The 16,360-nt window shown below is 50.9% G+C and overlaps 1 protein-coding gene across 1 annotated transcript; it reads left to right on the forward strand.

Moving 5' to 3' along the window:
- The first annotated feature begins 147 nt into the window (after positions 1-147).
- LOC132536338 (latent-transforming growth factor beta-binding protein 2-like) lies at positions 148-12,490 on the forward strand. Its single transcript, XM_060184011.1, has 13 exons — positions 148-266; positions 359-484; positions 1,310-1,432; positions 2,224-2,355; positions 3,723-3,866; positions 4,623-4,814; positions 4,934-5,017; positions 6,415-6,543; positions 6,786-6,923; positions 6,999-7,166; positions 7,485-7,766; positions 9,219-9,368; positions 9,731-12,490. The coding sequence occupies exons 2-13, from the start codon at positions 373-375 to the stop codon at positions 9,937-9,939; spliced, it is 1,863 nt and encodes a 620-aa protein (XP_060039994.1). The 5' UTR covers positions 148-266; positions 359-372; the 3' UTR covers positions 9,940-12,490.
- Positions 12,491-16,360: the final 3,870 nt, after the last annotated feature.

The raw sequence follows: 16,360 nt of genomic DNA on the forward strand, positions 1-16,360 counted from the left end.
CCCACCCCACCCCACCCCACCCTGGGCTCTGCATCTGAGGAATGATGTCCCCTGGGTGCAGCCTCCTCAGGCAGGTGCCAGCTCCCTGGAGACCCCCCTTGGGTGGTGTCAGCATCCTCTGTCTGTCTCCCTCTGTGGGCCTGCAGATGTGGATGAGTGTGCCCTCCAGAGCAGCTGTCTGGGGGGCGAGTGCAGGAACACCGCAGGCTCCTACCAGTGCCTCTGCCCCACGGGCTTCCGGCTGGCCAATGGCACCACGTGCGAGGGTGAGCAGCTCAGGTCTCGGGTCCTGACAGGTGGGGAGTGTTGCCAGCTGGGAACATTCTCAGGGGACGCCCTGCCTGCCTTCTCTCTGCAGATGTGGATGAGTGTATGGGAGAGGAGCATTGTGCACCGCGAGGCGAGTGCCTCAACACCCATGGGTCCTTCTTCTGCCTCTGTGCACCCGGCTTCACTAGCACAGAGCAGGGCGCCGACTGCCAGGGTGAGAAGCCAGTAGGGGCTGCTAGAGCTGATGGCAAGAGGACAGGATACTCAGGGCAAGGCTGAATAAATAGCTCACCTGGGCAGTGCACTGCTTTGCCTTGAGCATGACCCAGGTCCTATCCCAGCCCCCTGACACTGAAGGAAACTTCAGTGTTTCTGTCCTTTTGTCCATCTCCCTCTCCCATTTCCTCTCCCTCTCCTCTCTCCTTCTCTCTCTCTATCTTAAAAGAATGCCCAGGGACCCAGCCAGAGATGGAAAGATAAGAGCCTGAGAGAACCAGGAGATAATTATTCAGGGAGAGGAAGAGAGAAAGAGATGGAGAGGGAAGGAGGGAGGGAGAGAAAGAGAGGAGGGAGAGAGAGGGAGAGAGAGAGAGAGACTTTTACCAGCTCCTCCCCATGTCTTCAGTGGCCACACACACTCTGAACTCTGAGTAATACCTCTCTCCCCTGACAAAGCCTCAGTCCCAGGACCCTCCTCTAGCCTGGCTTCTGACTTCAAGCTCTGAACTCTCCCTTGGATCTTTTTTGGAAGGAAAAAAAACTTAAAAAATTTTATTTATTGGATAGAGACAGAAACTGAGAGGTCAGAGGGAGATAGAGAGGGAGAGAGAGACACCTTCACCACTTCTGAAGCTTTCCCCCTGTTAGTGGGGGCTGGGATTGAACCTGGGTCCTTGCGCATGGAAACAGGGTTTGCCACAGCCTGTCCCTCTCCCTTGGGTCTTCTAGTTGTCACTTCCTGCCCACACGCCCCCCCCCCAAAGGGCTGCAGGGGGCACTCTGGGCCCATGGCTGGCTGTGCTGACAGTCTCTGTTCTAGACGTGGACGAGTGTGCAGACACTGACCGGTGTCTGGGAGGACGCTGTGTCAACTCCGACGGCTCCTTCAGCTGTCTGTGCAACACTGGTTTCCAGCTGTCCCCAGAGAGTGGGGAGTGTGTGGGTAAGTGCTTCCTGTGGTGGATGTGGACGGGGACTGCACCACGCCTGCCCTCTGCCACCCCGTTATGTCCTCTGCTCCTTGGGCAGGGGACTGCAGTTTCCAGAAAGTGGATCTACGCCCCCCCCCAGTAGAGGCTCAGCTGGCATCTGTTTAAAAATGACCAAACAGACCATTTCAGTCCTTGATAGCTGAGTGTACCATTTAGTTTGAAGTCAGATTGATTCAATAGACACATATTAACCCCATGCCAAACCCATTATCTTTTCTTAGGGCAAATAGACAGTTTTGTAAGTGAGCAAGGAAGACAGATATGCGGGCAATTCTCTGCCAGATACTCTGGTGGTGTTCTCTATGAGGAGAAGAGTAAAGTCATAAAAGCCAGTACTTTGTCAGCTCTTTTCCAGATGTGCATTTGTGCTGAGTTGGGGGAGAGGTGTTCTCTCTCCTCTGGTCTTCAGCTCTGGACTCTCCCTTGGGTCTTCCAAAAGCTTTGTACCCAGAGCCACTTCCTGAATCTTCTAAAAGCTGGGCCCAGGGTAGTGGCAGGGGGCACTGTGGTCCCATGGGAGCCTGAGCTGACAGAAGTCCCTGTTCTAGACTTGGATGAGCATGGGTCTGAGCACAGTGTCAGCACTGAGGGCCCCTTCCATTGCACTGGTCATCTGAACATCGTGGTTTAGAGATGGGGGGTGGGGAGAAGACTTTATAAGAGTAGACAAAGTCTACAAACTAGATGGGGGCAGAGCAGTGAAGTGCTCACTTCCATGTCCTTCTTTTGGCTCTGGGGACAGACATCGATGAGTGTGAGAGCTATGGAGACTCTTTGTGTGACATGTGGAGGTGTGAGAACAGCCCCGGGTCCTACCGCTGTGTCCGGGGCTGCCAGCCTGGCTTCCACATGGCCCCGACCGGAGACTGCATTGGTGAGTGGGCGGGGAGCCAGAGGCTGGAGGGCCAAGACAGACGCCTGTTTCTCAGGCATCCAGCTAGACATTTCCTCTGGAATCTGCTTTTGCAGCTGTTTGAAGTATGCACGATTCCCAGACTTTTCCCACTCCCCACACCCCCAACCCTGTGTGTTCAGAAGTCATTTTCTGCAGATCTTGGTGTTAGTAGACCAAGTAAAGGAGGATTCTGGTACCCACAGACATAGACGAGTGCGCCAACGTCACAGCATGTGGGACTCACGGCTTCTGCGACAACACTGACGGCTCCTTCCGCTGCCTGTGTGACCAGGGCTTTGAGGCTCCCCCCTGGGGCTGGGGCTGCGTTGGTGAGGAGGGGCTGGGTGAGCCGCCTCTGGGTGGGGAAGGCCTGGGAGACCTCAGCCCCTCTCCACAGATCCTGACCATGCTGCAAAGAGGCCACAGAGACCCTCTGCTTCATCATTCATGGTCTCACAGCTTCACAACAGATCTCTTGGGGGTGAGGGTGGGGAAGGGGGACTTTAGACCTGCCCTAGGCTAACACCAGGGTGCTGGGGACATGCCCAGACCCTGTCCGCAGAAGGAGCAGGCACACTAGTGAAGAACTCCCCCAGAGGGGATGTTTCAAGGTTTTAGGAGACCCACTTGACATGGACCAGTGAAGGAGCTCAACAGGGCAGAGCACTGCTTTGCCGCGTGCACACGCCAGCGTGAGCCTGGCCCCCACAGCCTTGGGAAGCTCCAGCCAGCCCTGTGGTCTCCTTCACTCTCTTTCTGAGACAGAAACCTCCCCCCACCCCCCAACCTCCTCTGAGAGACAGAGGGATAGACCTGAAAAAGTCATCCTGGGTTGGTGAAGCCTCAGTGCCGACAGAAAAAAAAGGGGGGTAGAGGGGGCTGGGAAGACAGCATGATGGTTCTGCAAAAGACCTTTCATGCCTGAGGCTCTGCGGTCCTAGGTTCAGTCCCTAGTAACAGCACATATCTCTCTGTATCTCTCTCATTTATATAAAAATAAATTTAAACACACACACACACACACACACACACACACACACACACACACACACACACACACACACACACACACAGGCCCATTAAGAGAATGTGCTTATGCGGGCAGGGAAGACCCTTCTCCATCTTTTTGGGGACCCTTTTCTGTCACCCCTCTGCTTCTCTCTCACTTCCCGGGCCCTTGGTTTGTCTGTTGGTTCCCTTTCTGCTCTTCCACACTACTCTCCCTGGCCTGACCTTTTCTCCCTCGGGGCTTAGGTGGCAGCCTGTCCCTGGGCCACAGCCAGGGCCCATGGGGCTGGGCTACCTCTGCTCTGTCCTTGAGTCTGTCCTCCCCTGCCCACCGGCAGATGTGAACGAGTGTGAGCTCATGCTGGCCGTGTGCGGGGCGGCGCTGTGTGAGAACGTGGAGGGTTCCTTCCTGTGCCTCTGCCCCAGTGACTCGGAGGAGTATGACACCCAGGAGGGCCGCTGCCGGCCACGTGCAGCTGGGGGTGAGGGCCCCCCACCCCTCATGCAGACCACTCACTTCCACTGCGAGTTTCTGGGTGGGCCAGGGTGGACATTGTGGGTGGGAGCCAGCTCAGGAAATGGGGTGCAGAAGGCTGAAGGGTGTCCAGGCTGGGGAACACCCCAAAGTGGCTCAGAAAGCACCCCCCTCACTTGGGGGGACCCTCACTTATCTGACAGGGAGCCCTCCCCAGCTGAGAATGGTGTTGTTGAACCGAAGTCCACTCTCCTCTGCCTACACTCAGCCTCCCAACCTGGCTGGACTAGGGCGCAGGGTCCTCTGACATGGGGAGGGCCAGGGAAGGGTATGGAACAGAGGAATGGGAGAGTGGTCTATACAGTATGTCAGAGACTGGGCAGCCCACCATGATGGAGGGAGCTGGGGGTGGTAGTTGGAGAGAGAAGGGGTTTGGGCACCAAATGACCCAAGACGAATGAATGCCCTGCCATACCCCTTACTGGCTGTGTGCCTCTGGCCAGGCACCCAGCTTCTCTAAGCCACAGTGGCCACACCTGTTAGGAGCAGGTGACAGGTAGGCACCCACAGATAGGCATTGCCCACCCAACACAGTGTAGGCAGAAGCTGCACTGCAAAGTCTTGTGGGCAGTTTGTTCATGGAAGGTGCACTGGCAGGTTCATTTGAATGTGAGCCTTTTCTTATTTTTTTAATGTAGTTAAAAGTGAATGGGGCCTCCAAAGTTCCTGCAGGCGGTAATGACAGGGCATCTATCACACACAGGCCAGAGCAGTCCTAAGACCCCGCCAGGAGCCCACCACCCAGGATCCATCCGCATGGAGTGCTATGCTGAAGGGAGAGGCCTGCCACCCTGCTCCACCCTATTGGGTCAAAACACCACACGGGCTGAGTGCTGCTGCACCCAGGGGTCCAGCTGGGGGGATGCCTGTGACCCCTGCCCAGCTGAAGACACCGGTGAGACCACCCCCAAAGGCCCCGAGTTCTCTGAGGGCCAGTTCTGCAGGGTCACTGAGAGAAGGGGGCAGAGGTGGGCCAGGCTTTTCTCGCCCTGACTGTGGTCACTCCCCCTTCAGCCGAGTTCAGTGAGCTCTGCCCCAGTGGGAAAGGCTACATTCCTGTGGAAGGAGCCTGGGAGTTTGGACAGACAACATACGGAGGTAACGACATCCACGGGCTTCCTCCCCAGGGCCCCCCTCTCAGACGGCCCGGCAGGCTCCTCCAGCAAATCCCTGGGTTTCTTCCTTGCCACCTGTGGGCTCAGGGGGAGGTTCTGACCCAAGGGCCTCTTGGAGTCTGTGTACAGCCGCACCTTGATTTCTCTGCTCTCTGGAGGCTGAACCTTCCAGAAAGAAACCCTGAAACTCTGGTTAGCTCACAGTCAAGGAGCACAGGAGAAAATGGGAAGTGCTTCCCGGAGAATTCAGAGCCCAGAGGCAGCAGCTTCTCTCCCTGCCTCAGTTACAAAGCCACATGCCAGGGGAGTCTGTGAGCAGAGTGGGTGAGCAAGAACAGCCCTTCAACACACTTGCACTGACACTGGACACAGAAGCAGCAGCTTTCTCTCAGAGGATACCCGCTATGTGCTGAGTTCTATTCTGAGTGTCTCCCATGTAGTGGCCCTGGGGTGGGACAGTGGATAAAATATTAAACTCTCAGGATTGTGGTCTGGAGCTCAAATGTGCCAGAGTGACACTCCAATTCTCTTTCCTTCCCTTACTCTCGTCAGTAAATAAATAAAATCTCTTTTTAAAATATTTTATTGATTTATTCATGAAGAATATAGGAGAGAGCGATAGAACCAGACATCACTCCGGTACATGTGCTGCTAGGAATTGAACTCAGGACCTCATGCTTGAGTGTTCAGTGATTTATCCACTATGCCCCCTCGCAGACCACTAAATACATAATCTTTAAAACTGGTTTTTCAGAGGGGTCTGGACAGTAGTGCACCAGGTTAAGTGCACACGGGGTTGAAGCACAAGGACCGGCATAAGGATCCTGGTTCAAGCCCCCAGCCCCCACCTGCAGGGCTCTCCTCTCTGTGTTCCCTTCCTCTCTCAGTCTCTCTCTGTCCTATCCAACAGCAGCGGCAGCAACAACAATGGAAAGAAAAAAGGCCTCCAGGAGCAGTAGATTCTTAGTGCATGCATCAAGCCCCAGTGATAACCCTGGAGGCAGAAAAAAAAAGTGGTTTTTTTTTTTTCTTAGAAAAAGGAGTACAAGGTATTTTAGTCCTCACAACTGAGAGAGGTTATTAGCAGTCACTTTTTTTTTTTTTTGGTTGCAAACTGAGGGTAGAATTTAAGCAACTTGTCTGAAGTCCCAGGCTTCAAACCCAGCAATTCTGGAGAGGGGTAGACAGCATAACAGTTATGCAAAGAGACTCTCATGCCTGAGTATCAGTCCCAGGTTCAATCCCCCTACACCACCATAAGCTAGAGCTGGATAGAAAAAAATCAAACCCAGTAAGTCTAGCTTTGTAAGCCCTGGTATGAAGCACCGTCTCACCCCGTCTCTCCCTGACTCTCACTCCTGCCTGTCCCTACCCCTGCAGATGCGGATGAGTGTGTGATGTTTAGGTCTGGCCTCTGCTCAAACGGCCGGTGTCTCAACACAGCTCCTGGCTACATGTGTCTGTGCAGTGCTGGCTACCGCTATGACACCTCCCGCAGGCAGTGTGAGGGTGAGGACGCCCCCCACCCCCAGCCCAAAGCCCCAGGCATCCCCACCCCTGCCAGCCAGCCCCATCCTTGATGGGAGGTCCAGTGGTATTTAAGAGGAAGGGTTGGGAAAGTGCACCTGGACACCCCCTTCTGAGTTGGGGGCAGGGGGAGCAGGATGTTGTCCACTGTCCGTCACCCCCTTCCATGAGGCAGCTTGTGACGGCCCCTTGCTCCACCCCACCCTTCCTGTTCCTGCCCACAGATCAGGACGAGTGTGAGGATGTGTCCTGTGAGGATGGCGAGTGTGTCAACACAGAAGGCTCTTTTCACTGTTTCTGCAGCCCCCCGCTCACCCTGGACCTCAGCGGGCAGCGCTGCGTGAACAGCACCAGCAGTGCAGGTGGGTGGACGTGGGGCAGCGAGGGTAGTCGGCCCTGGGCTGGGGGGGCTCACACGCCTCTGTGCCCGGTCACAGGGGACCTGCCCGACCACGATATCCACATGGACGTCTGCTGGAGGACGGTCACCCAGGACGTGTGCAGCCAGGCCCTGCACGGGCGCCAGACCACCTACACAGAGTGCTGCTGCCAGGGTGGTGGGGCCTGGGGCCAGCAGTGTGCTCTGTGCCCCCCCAGGAGTTCCGGTGAGAGAGGCTGGGCGGGTGGTGACACTGCAGGAAGGGGGTGACACTTGAGAGCAGGGCTGGGCCCTAGGGTGAGGGGTGACTTTGCCTTGGAAGGGGGGGAGGGCAGCTAGCATGGAAGGGGCCAGTCAGTGTCCTTGTCTCCTGTCCTGGTGGAGCAGGAGAGTGGGGTGGGGACAAGAGTATTGTCAGGGATTTTCAGATGGGGCCAGCCCGACCATTGCCCTCTCTCCTGGGTACTGGGAGCTGGGGAGATAGCACAGCGGGTGTTCACTGTTAGGACTTGAACCCATCCTTTCTCTCCTCCCTTCCTGACAGAGGTCTATGCTCAGCTGTGCAACGTGGCCCGGATTGAAGCTGAGAGAGAGGCTGGAGTCCACTTCCGGCCTGGTTATGAGTATGGCCCTGGGCCAGAGGACCTGCACTACAGCCTCTATGGCCCAGACGGGGCCCCCTTCTACAATTACCTGGGGGCTGAGGACACTGGCCCTGAGCCTCCCTCCCCCCACTCAGCCGGCCACACCGGGGACCCCACCCCCGTCCTCCAGCCTCCTCTGCCACCCTCAGGGCTTCAGCCTCCCTACATGGCCAGGCGCCCAGGTCTGTGCTGCTGCAAACTCAGGGAGCGCTGGGCCCAGAGAGGCCTCAGTTCAAGCCCCCCAGGCAGCAGGCTGGGGACAGGGGAAGGGAAAGGACCAGGTTCTCACTTGAATCCCCCATTCTCCACATGCCCTTCCAGCTCTTCTATGCCAGCTTTCCTGTGGGAATTACTGGAGAAAGCAGTGACCAGGAGGTGGCACGTGGGAGAGCGGGCAGGACTTGTGTGTGGAGTTCTAGGTTCTAGCCTTGTGCCCGCCACCCCCATGTGCTAGAACTATGCTCTGGCTTCTCTATCGTTCATGAAGTAAATTCATATTTTAAAAAGGAGGGAGGAGGAGAGATAGAGAGAGAAAGAGAAAGAGAGAAACACACTCTGGTTTATCTTCTCCCTCCATCCAACTTAGAGCTAGTGAGGGAATAATCTCCAAGTTGAATCAGTTTAAGACTTGGTGTGCAAATAGTGGTGAGTCCAACCCTCAGGGTTCAGATTCTTCGAGAGGGTCAGGCCTGGTCTGGGAGCTGCTACAGAGACAGTCACAGTCTCATGCTAGCTGAGACCACACTGAGACCAGGGGCGGGATCTTTTCTGGCCTCGTTTTCTTAGAGAAAGAAGAGGCTTTTCTTTCTGTTAGGTGCTTTGCTACCAACCTTCCTTCTCTGCTTACAAAATTACATAAGGATTTAAACAGAATACCCAACCACTGACCAAACCAAACCAAAACTACATAAATGTACCTGTCTCCTCAGAAGAAGACCTGGCAGTGATCGGGATACAAAGTAGTGAATTCCAACCTTTCTGAAGCTTTCAGATAAATTATAATATATCTCTCCCTTAAAACAATGGTTATAACATATGTGTCTATAATTATATATATATGATTTATTTATTTATTGCCACCAGTTATCATTGGGGCTCAGTGCTGACACTATGACTCCCTTGCCCTTGGTGGACACTTTTTTTTTTAAACTTATATTCTATTTGATAGGAGAGAAAGAAGTTGAGAGGGGAGAAGGAGATAGGTAGACAGATATCTTTAGACCTGTATCACTACTGGTGAAGAATTCCTCCTCAGGGTGGGGGAGCAGGGGCTCCAGCCTGGATCCTTGTGCGTGGAAGCTTGTGTACTCAGCCAGGTGTGCCACTGCCTGGTCCTCAGCCCACTTCCATTTTACTTGTAGCAGAGCCCTGCTGATTGTGGTGAGGGGATTTAATGTGGTGCTGGGACTTTTGATGCCTCCACCATGAAAGTCTTTTTGCATCACCATTATGCTATCTTCCCAGCCTCACATCCTCATTTTAAAGACCTTTAGTTTCAATGTCTTTGAGAACTGAAGCTTGTCCCCAACTCCCACCTCAGCTCAGCTTTGTAGCTGAGTGTGAGGGTGACGCCCTGGCTGGGGCAGAGGGGCTCAGCTCCCTTCCTCCTGACTCTCCCCCAACCCTGCCCCCAGAGCCCCAGGCTGGCTTTGAAGGACTCCAAGCAGAGGAGTGTGGTGTCCTGAACGGCTGTGAGAATGGCCGCTGTTTGCGCGTGCAGGAGGGCTACACCTGCGATTGCTTTGATGGCTTCCAGCTGGACGCGGCCCACATGGCCTGTGTGGGTAAGTCCAGAGTCGGGGGCCAGTGCCCAGTGCAGTGCCACTGCCCTCTTGGGCGGCTGCACTAGGGGAGCTGAGAGCTGAGAACCCCACTGCTGTCCTCTCGTGGTGAGAAAAGCCACGGCCAGTCTCCTTGGGGGAAGTCCTTGCTGTGAGATTCCCAGACTGAATGCTAGCAGGAAGAGGAGTGTGGCTGCTGTGGGCACAGCCTGGGCTCCCACCACCTGCCCCGTGTCCTCAGTCTGGATGGTGCCTGCAGCCTCTGCTTGCTGCACCCAGAATTCCACTGCAGGGCAGGGGGCCTGAGTTTGGCCAGGAGAAAGTGGACCTGACCCACAGCTCTTTCTCTGGTCTCTTCCTCTCAGATGTGAATGAGTGTGATGACCTGAGTGGACCTGCCGCTCTCTGTGCTCATGGTCGCTGTGAGAACACCGAGGGCTCCTTCCGATGCCTCTGTGGCCCGGGTTATGTGGCCGCAGCAGGCCCCCCACACTGCATCCCCAAAGAACAACAGAGGGGGCCCGTTATGGAGAGCTACCTGGAAAGGGAACCAGGCCATAGGCGGGGGCCTTAAGGCAGCTTTCCCGGCTGTGAAGACCGTGTGAAGACATTAGCAGGACACCCTGCAGCCCAGCTCACAGCCAGCCCTGCCCGCGTCTCCTCTCTCAGCTTAGGCTCTGTTTGCCTGCAGTTCCTTTAAGTCACTGTGCATGTGTTTGGCATAAGCACCACCAAATGCTTTACTACTTCAGCCAGAAGGCACAGGGCCCTGTCTCCCATCTGTCCTGGCCCTGGCATGGAGCAACAATGAAAGGATGACCTTGAATCACCCCTTCAAGCCCTGCAGATGTGCAGTATCTCCTGGCTTCATGTTGCACACAGCCTTCCAAGTGTGGCCTGTTGGTTTCACAGTGGATCAGAGGTGGCTTCTGCCCTAGGAGGGTCCTTCAAGAAATCCACAGAGCCAAAAGCGGTGGAACTGATCATTGCCCCTCAGTCAATCTGTCCTGTGTCATGAGTTTGACACAGCTCCATCCTGTACCCAGTTCTTTAGTCCTGGGATGAGACAGAATGTCGATTTCTGTTTGAGAACACGCCTGCCACCAGCCTGCTGAGTGTGAGAGACACAGATTCTGAGAAAGCAGGGAAATGAAAAGTAGGAGGAGCTGATGAAAGGAAACCATGCAAACCTAAAGAAAACAGTGGCTCTGGGTAAAGAAATATTCAACATCCGTCACAGCACGGGCTGCCACAAGACAGAGTGCCCGTCTCTGAAGACCTAGTAGTTTATCTGAGAGCCATGACACAGCTCAGCTCTTGTTTGTGATGTTGCTGAGGATTGAACCTGGGGTGTCAGGACGTAGGAACACAGGTCTTTTGCAGAACCATTATGCTGTCACTCCAGCTCTATTGTTTCTTACAGGAAGCACACCTCTCCCTGGCCCTCCTTTTGTGGAGACCAGTGTGATGAGCTGAAAAGTCAAAAGGGAACTAAGTGCAGCCCTGCTTACAGGACACCAGACCTCCACTGCTGCTTCTCCTCTCCTCTCCCCTCAGAAACCTTCTTTCCTTCACAGTGTCTCGCTGCAGGCCCACTGAGCTGACAAATTCTGCCTTTGCTAGCTGGGACTTTAGAACCACAATGGAATAAGGAAATGTGGCTCTGTTTTTTTTTTTTTTTTTTTGCTTCCTACTAAGTCAGATTTCTTTACCACGTCCCCAGTTCTGCCTATGATTGGCTAGTGGGAAACAGCCTTTTAACCTTCGGACACAAGGAAAGTCCTGACTTTGCATTTCCATGCAAAAGATCCAGGCCTTCCTCCCATGGCTGGGGAGACAGAGACACAGGCTATTTCACTGATTTAATCTGTCCTGCCCTGCCTGCTACTCTGTCACCTGTCACCTAACTTATGACTGGTAACAAGATGTCAGCACTCTGCTGAGGGCTGTGGTGCATTTTTCATTTTGTCATCCAGAGATACTTGTTCCTGTATTTCTTCCCAATTTGTGGAAGAGACAATTAAAACACATGGAGTGTAAATAATAATTTTTTTCTCTGGGTCATTATGATAGCTGAGATGTTTAAGGGAGACCAAAGTATGCTTCTTAAACCATAAGAAAACCCTGATCTTCACTCAATACAAATGAGATTAAGGAGGGATGAAGATTGCGCAGCAGATGTAATTTACGCTGCTGTTTTGTCTAACGAACGGGTGAGTGGGGTGGGTATCTTCTGATTTTGTCCTTACTACATTACCTTAGACTCATATTTCAGAGAATTTCTTTCTCTTTTCTTTTCTTTCTTTCTTTTTTTTTTTTTTTTTTTTTGCCTCCAGGGACTTGGCGCCTGTACTATGAATCCACTGCTCCTGGAGGCTATTTTTTTCCATTTTGTTGCCTTGTTGTTTATTGTTGTTATTATTGTTGTTGTTGGCTAGAACAGAGAGAAGTGCAGAGAGGGGGAGAGAAAGACACCTGCAGACCTGCTTCACCGCCTTTGAGGCAACCCTCCCGCTATAGGTGGTGAGCCGGGGACTCGAACCAGGATCCTTGTGCGGGTCCTTGTGCTTTGCATCATGTGCGCTTAACCCAATGCGCCTGGGCCCCCTTTCAGAGAATTTTCTCGTCACCCCCCATCATTTCCTTGGCACTTCACCTTCTCCAGTGCCATTTCCATCATGCCTCCTCCCAACTGTTGCATTGCTGGGATGTTTCATGCAGAGGCTGACATTTCTTGTATCACAGTACATATGGCCCAGTGTGCTTTCTGTTCTGAGCTTTGCTTTTTCACTTGCTACTTGCACAGAGAACTTTCTCAATCTATTTTATACTCTTTCATTTGAATGAATATTTATTTAGTCAGTTCCCCATTCAGGGAAATGTCTACTGCTTCCCAACATTTTGCTTTGATAAATAATATTGTGATGGATTTTCTTGTGCGTGTTATTTTATTCTATGGACTTACACCTATGGGATAAATCATTAGAAACGGTGACTTGTGGAGAGGGTGGCAGGGTGGATGCGTACATAATTAAGACACTTTTCACTGCATCCTTTTTGTGTCTCTTGGAATTTTGTATTATATATACCTAGTCAACAATAAATACTGTCATCTGCTAAAGTGCGCCTTCTGCTTCTGTGTTTATCTGACTGTAGTTTACAGTCACAGTCAGATGGGAATGAGTTTAAAGCATCTGAAAGAAAATTTCCTTAACCTGCCTTGTAGCACTGCTGTGGAGGACGGCAGACATTCCACAGCAGTAGTCACGAACATCAATGCCAAGAAAATTTATCAAGAAAAAGATCAATATCAAGAAAAGTAGAAGAGTTCCCTGCTTTTAAAATAGATATTGGAACTATGACAAGGTTGCTATGGACAGTGACAGTGGTAGGTCTGGACTTTTCCAGCGACTTACATTAGCTTGGGGCCAGCGTTGAAGGTGGGGTTCACCCTAGCTGTTGCTACCCACTTTTCTTTGCTCTCTCTTTTTTTCAAGTTTGCTTTTTTTAAAAAAAATTATTGGATAGAGACAGAGAGAAATTGAGAGGGGGGAAGTAGAGAGGGAGAGAGACAGAGAGACACCTGCAGCCCTGCTTCATCACTCATGAAACTCTCCCCTGCTGGTGGGGACCAGGGGCTTGAACCTGGGTCCTTGTGCACTGTAATGTGTGCACTCAACCGGTGCGCCACCACCCGGCCCCAATGCTCACTTTTCTAAACAAGATACCCCCAGAAAATGTCAACTCTCGACTAGGATGCTTTATAACTAAAGACAAAAGATTAGAGCCCAGTTCTCAAAGGAATGTAAGAGAAAGAGGGATGTGTTCTACATCCACTTCTTATTATTGAGCTTTATTTATGAGAAAAAGAGAATCAATGTTTTGCCATATGCTGAGGATTCAACCCAGAGCCTCACACATGCAGAGAATGTGCTCTACCCACTGATCTTCCTCCTTGGTCATTTGAATATCTACTTCAGTAGCCTTTGCTTTTTTTTTTTTTTTTTTTTTTACCTCCAAGGTTATTGCCGAGGCTCGGTGCCTGCACCATGAATCCACTGCTCCTGGAGGCCATTTTTTCCCTTTTGTTACCCTGGTTGTTTTACCATTGTTGTGGTTATTATTACCATTGTTATTGATGATGTTGTTGTTGGATAGGACAGAGAGAAATGGAGAGAGGAGGGGAAGACAGAGAGGGGGAGAGAAAGACACCTGCAGACCTGCTTCACCACCTGTGAAGCAACTCCCCTGCAGGTGGGGGACCGGGGTCTCAAACCGGGATCCTTCCACGGGTCCCCGTGCTCGGCGCCATGTGAGCTTAACCCATTGCGCTACCACCTGACCCCCGCTTTTGCTTTTCTTAATTTTCTGTATTCAGTTAACACTCCCACAAAAAGAATTTAAGGGCAGGTGGGACACAATGTCTACACTACTACTTATCAACAACCACATACAAAAATAGTGTGATTCTGCATGGACATATGACCTGGACATCTCCCTTCTTTGAACCAACACAAAGCAGATTCAGAGTCCCCGTGCCTTTCAGTTCTTTGAAGATAGGGCATAGCAACCACACAGTCACTAACTTGTGCAGAAAGTTAGATAGAACAAACCCCCCCCCATAAAGAGGGACTCAATGGCTTCCCCTTTTAAGTTATGAAGAGATAAAATATCTCCCAGTTGATACTGAAAAAGTATGCAAGTCCTAGATCCCATCCCTGATGGGGTGGTATGTCACACTGAGCCTTGATTTCTCCTAGTGGTAGTTTTGGGTCAGAAGAAAGGTGATGGTTTATAGCCAGACCTTCTCAAAGGTCAATAGGAGGGAAGGTTACCATTGAGCTTATTCTTGGACGTGGTAAGTCTGCATCTTGGTGACTATCTACTGGGCAGATTTTTCTTGGTAAAGAATTCCCTATCCGACTCTGCTTCATAGCCCCCTGCCCCACTTCATGTGAACTCCCCCATAATTCTAGGGGCAGAGAGTAAGTTAGTGTAGAGAAATTTAACATAACAGTAGAGGTTGAAAACTAATAACTTAAAAATATATATGCACACACAAGGTGTAATAGAGTCTCCCTGAGTTCTCAACCAGACACATATTTAGAGGGAGCCGGGTGCAGTAGCAGCCAGTTAAGTGCACATGGTGCGAAGTCCAAGGACCACTTAAGGATCCTAGTTTGAGCCCTCGGCTCCCCACCTGCAGGGGAGTCACTTCACAAGTGGTGAAGCAGATCTGCAGGTGTCTGTCTTTCTCTCCCCCTCTGTCTTCCTCTCCTCTCTCCATTTCTGTCCTATCCAACAACGACGACGACAGCAATAACAACAATAACAACAACAATGATAAACAAGGGCAACAAAAGGAGGGAAAATAGCCTCCAGGAGTAGTGGATTCATAGTGCAGGCATCCAGCCCCAGTGATAACCCTGCAGGGAAAAAAAAAAAAGGAGGAGGAGGAAGAAGAGAAGAAGGAGAAGAGGGAAGCAATGTAGTTATTAAGTTATTCAATCTCTGGGATTAAGTTGTTCATCTAGAGTATTTCTTCAAGAAAAATTAAATGTTTATCCCTCAATAAAAAAATTTTTTAAATTGGGGAGTCGGGCTGTAGCGCAGCGGGTTAAGCGCAGGTGGTGCAAAGCACAAGGACCGGCATAAGGATCCCGGTTCGAACCCCGGCTCCCCACCTGCAGGGGAGTCGCTTCACAGGCGGTGAAGCAGGTCTGCAGGTGTCTGTCTTTCTCTCCCCCTCTCTGTCTTCCCCTCCTCTCTCCATTTCTCTCTGTCCTATCCAACAATGACAACAACAATAATAACTACAACAATAAAACAACAAGGGCAACAAAAGGGAATAAATAAATAAAATAAACATTTAAAAAAATTTAAAATTAAATAAACATTTAACTTAAAAAATTTTTTAAAAAAGATTTATTTATATCTGAACAAAAGTCACTACACCTTGGGGTTACTGGAAAACAGTTTTTATTTTTGGTGGGCCAGACCCAGAGTAGGCTAATGCCAAAAAGCTTCTGTAAGATTTCCTTTTTATAGACAGAGAAAAATTGACAAAAAATGATTCGAAATTATACATACAAGGACTAAAAGGGTTTTACAAACATCAGAAGCTGACTTTAAATCTGCCCAGGCTTTTACAAACACCATGAGGAAAAGAGCATCAGGGTTAATTTCTATACACTACTTCAAGAGAGAAAAACAAAACAGACAAACAAACAGATAGACAGAGCGACACTCCGGCACATGCAGTGTCAGTGATCAAACTGGGAACCTCATGCTTGAGGGTCCAATGCCCAATCCAGTGCACCATATCCCAGGCTGCAGATACTTGTTTGTTTGTCTGTTTACTTAATTTATTTGACAGAGAGAAAAAGAGGACCGGAGCATCACTCTGCATATCCAATGCCATGAAATGAACTCAGGACCTCATGTTTAAGAGTCCAACACCTTATCCACTGTGCTACACCTAAACTTCCCAAGAATATTTCTTTGTCTAATGAGACGTCTAAATCAGTTACGTTTTTTTTTCTGACGACTTGTCACTTTTTTCTGATGTCAATAATCTTAAATTCTTCATCTTGTATGTAATTGGTAACATTTACTATTTATTTCTTTCACCAGCACTTCAGAAAAATGGCCAGCTTCCTTTGACTTCTGGAAACTTGCATGAGGCTACCCCATGAACATGTACCCCTGTACATCTTGCTGAGCTAGAAATGGACTAGTCTGAGTTCTTTTTCTGCTCTAGGTTAATTGAGACATTTTAGTTGTGAAACACTAAACTATTTCACTAATTAGCACACAACAGGTATAAAGTGCAAGGGCGGGGGTAGACACTATGCAAAGAGACTCTCAGGCCTGAGGCTCTAAAGTCCCAGCTTCAATCCCCTGCACCACCATAAACCAGAGTTGCTCAGTGCTCTGGAAAAAAAAAAAGGCATGAAGGGATTTTGGGGGGGCAGGGTGGTGGCGAACCTGATTAA

This window comes from Erinaceus europaeus, unplaced genomic scaffold (assembly GCF_950295315.1).
Source record: "Erinaceus europaeus unplaced genomic scaffold, mEriEur2.1 scaffold_537, whole genome shotgun sequence".
Lineage (NCBI taxonomy): Eukaryota > Metazoa > Chordata > Mammalia > Eulipotyphla > Erinaceidae > Erinaceus > Erinaceus europaeus.

Excerpts from the sequence above, each read along its gene's own strand:
- LOC132536338 (XM_060184011.1), top strand. The coding sequence starts at position 373 with ATGGGAGAGGAGCATTGTGCACCGCGAGGCGAGTGCCTCAACACCCAT. Across the intron at positions 3,867-4,622 it reads CCGGCCACGTGCAGCTGGGG|GCCAGAGCAGTCCTAAGACC; the intron begins GTGAGGGCCCCC and ends TATCACACACAG. Across the intron at positions 9,369-9,730 it reads GGCCCACATGGCCTGTGTGG|ATGTGAATGAGTGTGATGAC; the intron begins GTAAGTCCAGAG and ends TCTTCCTCTCAG.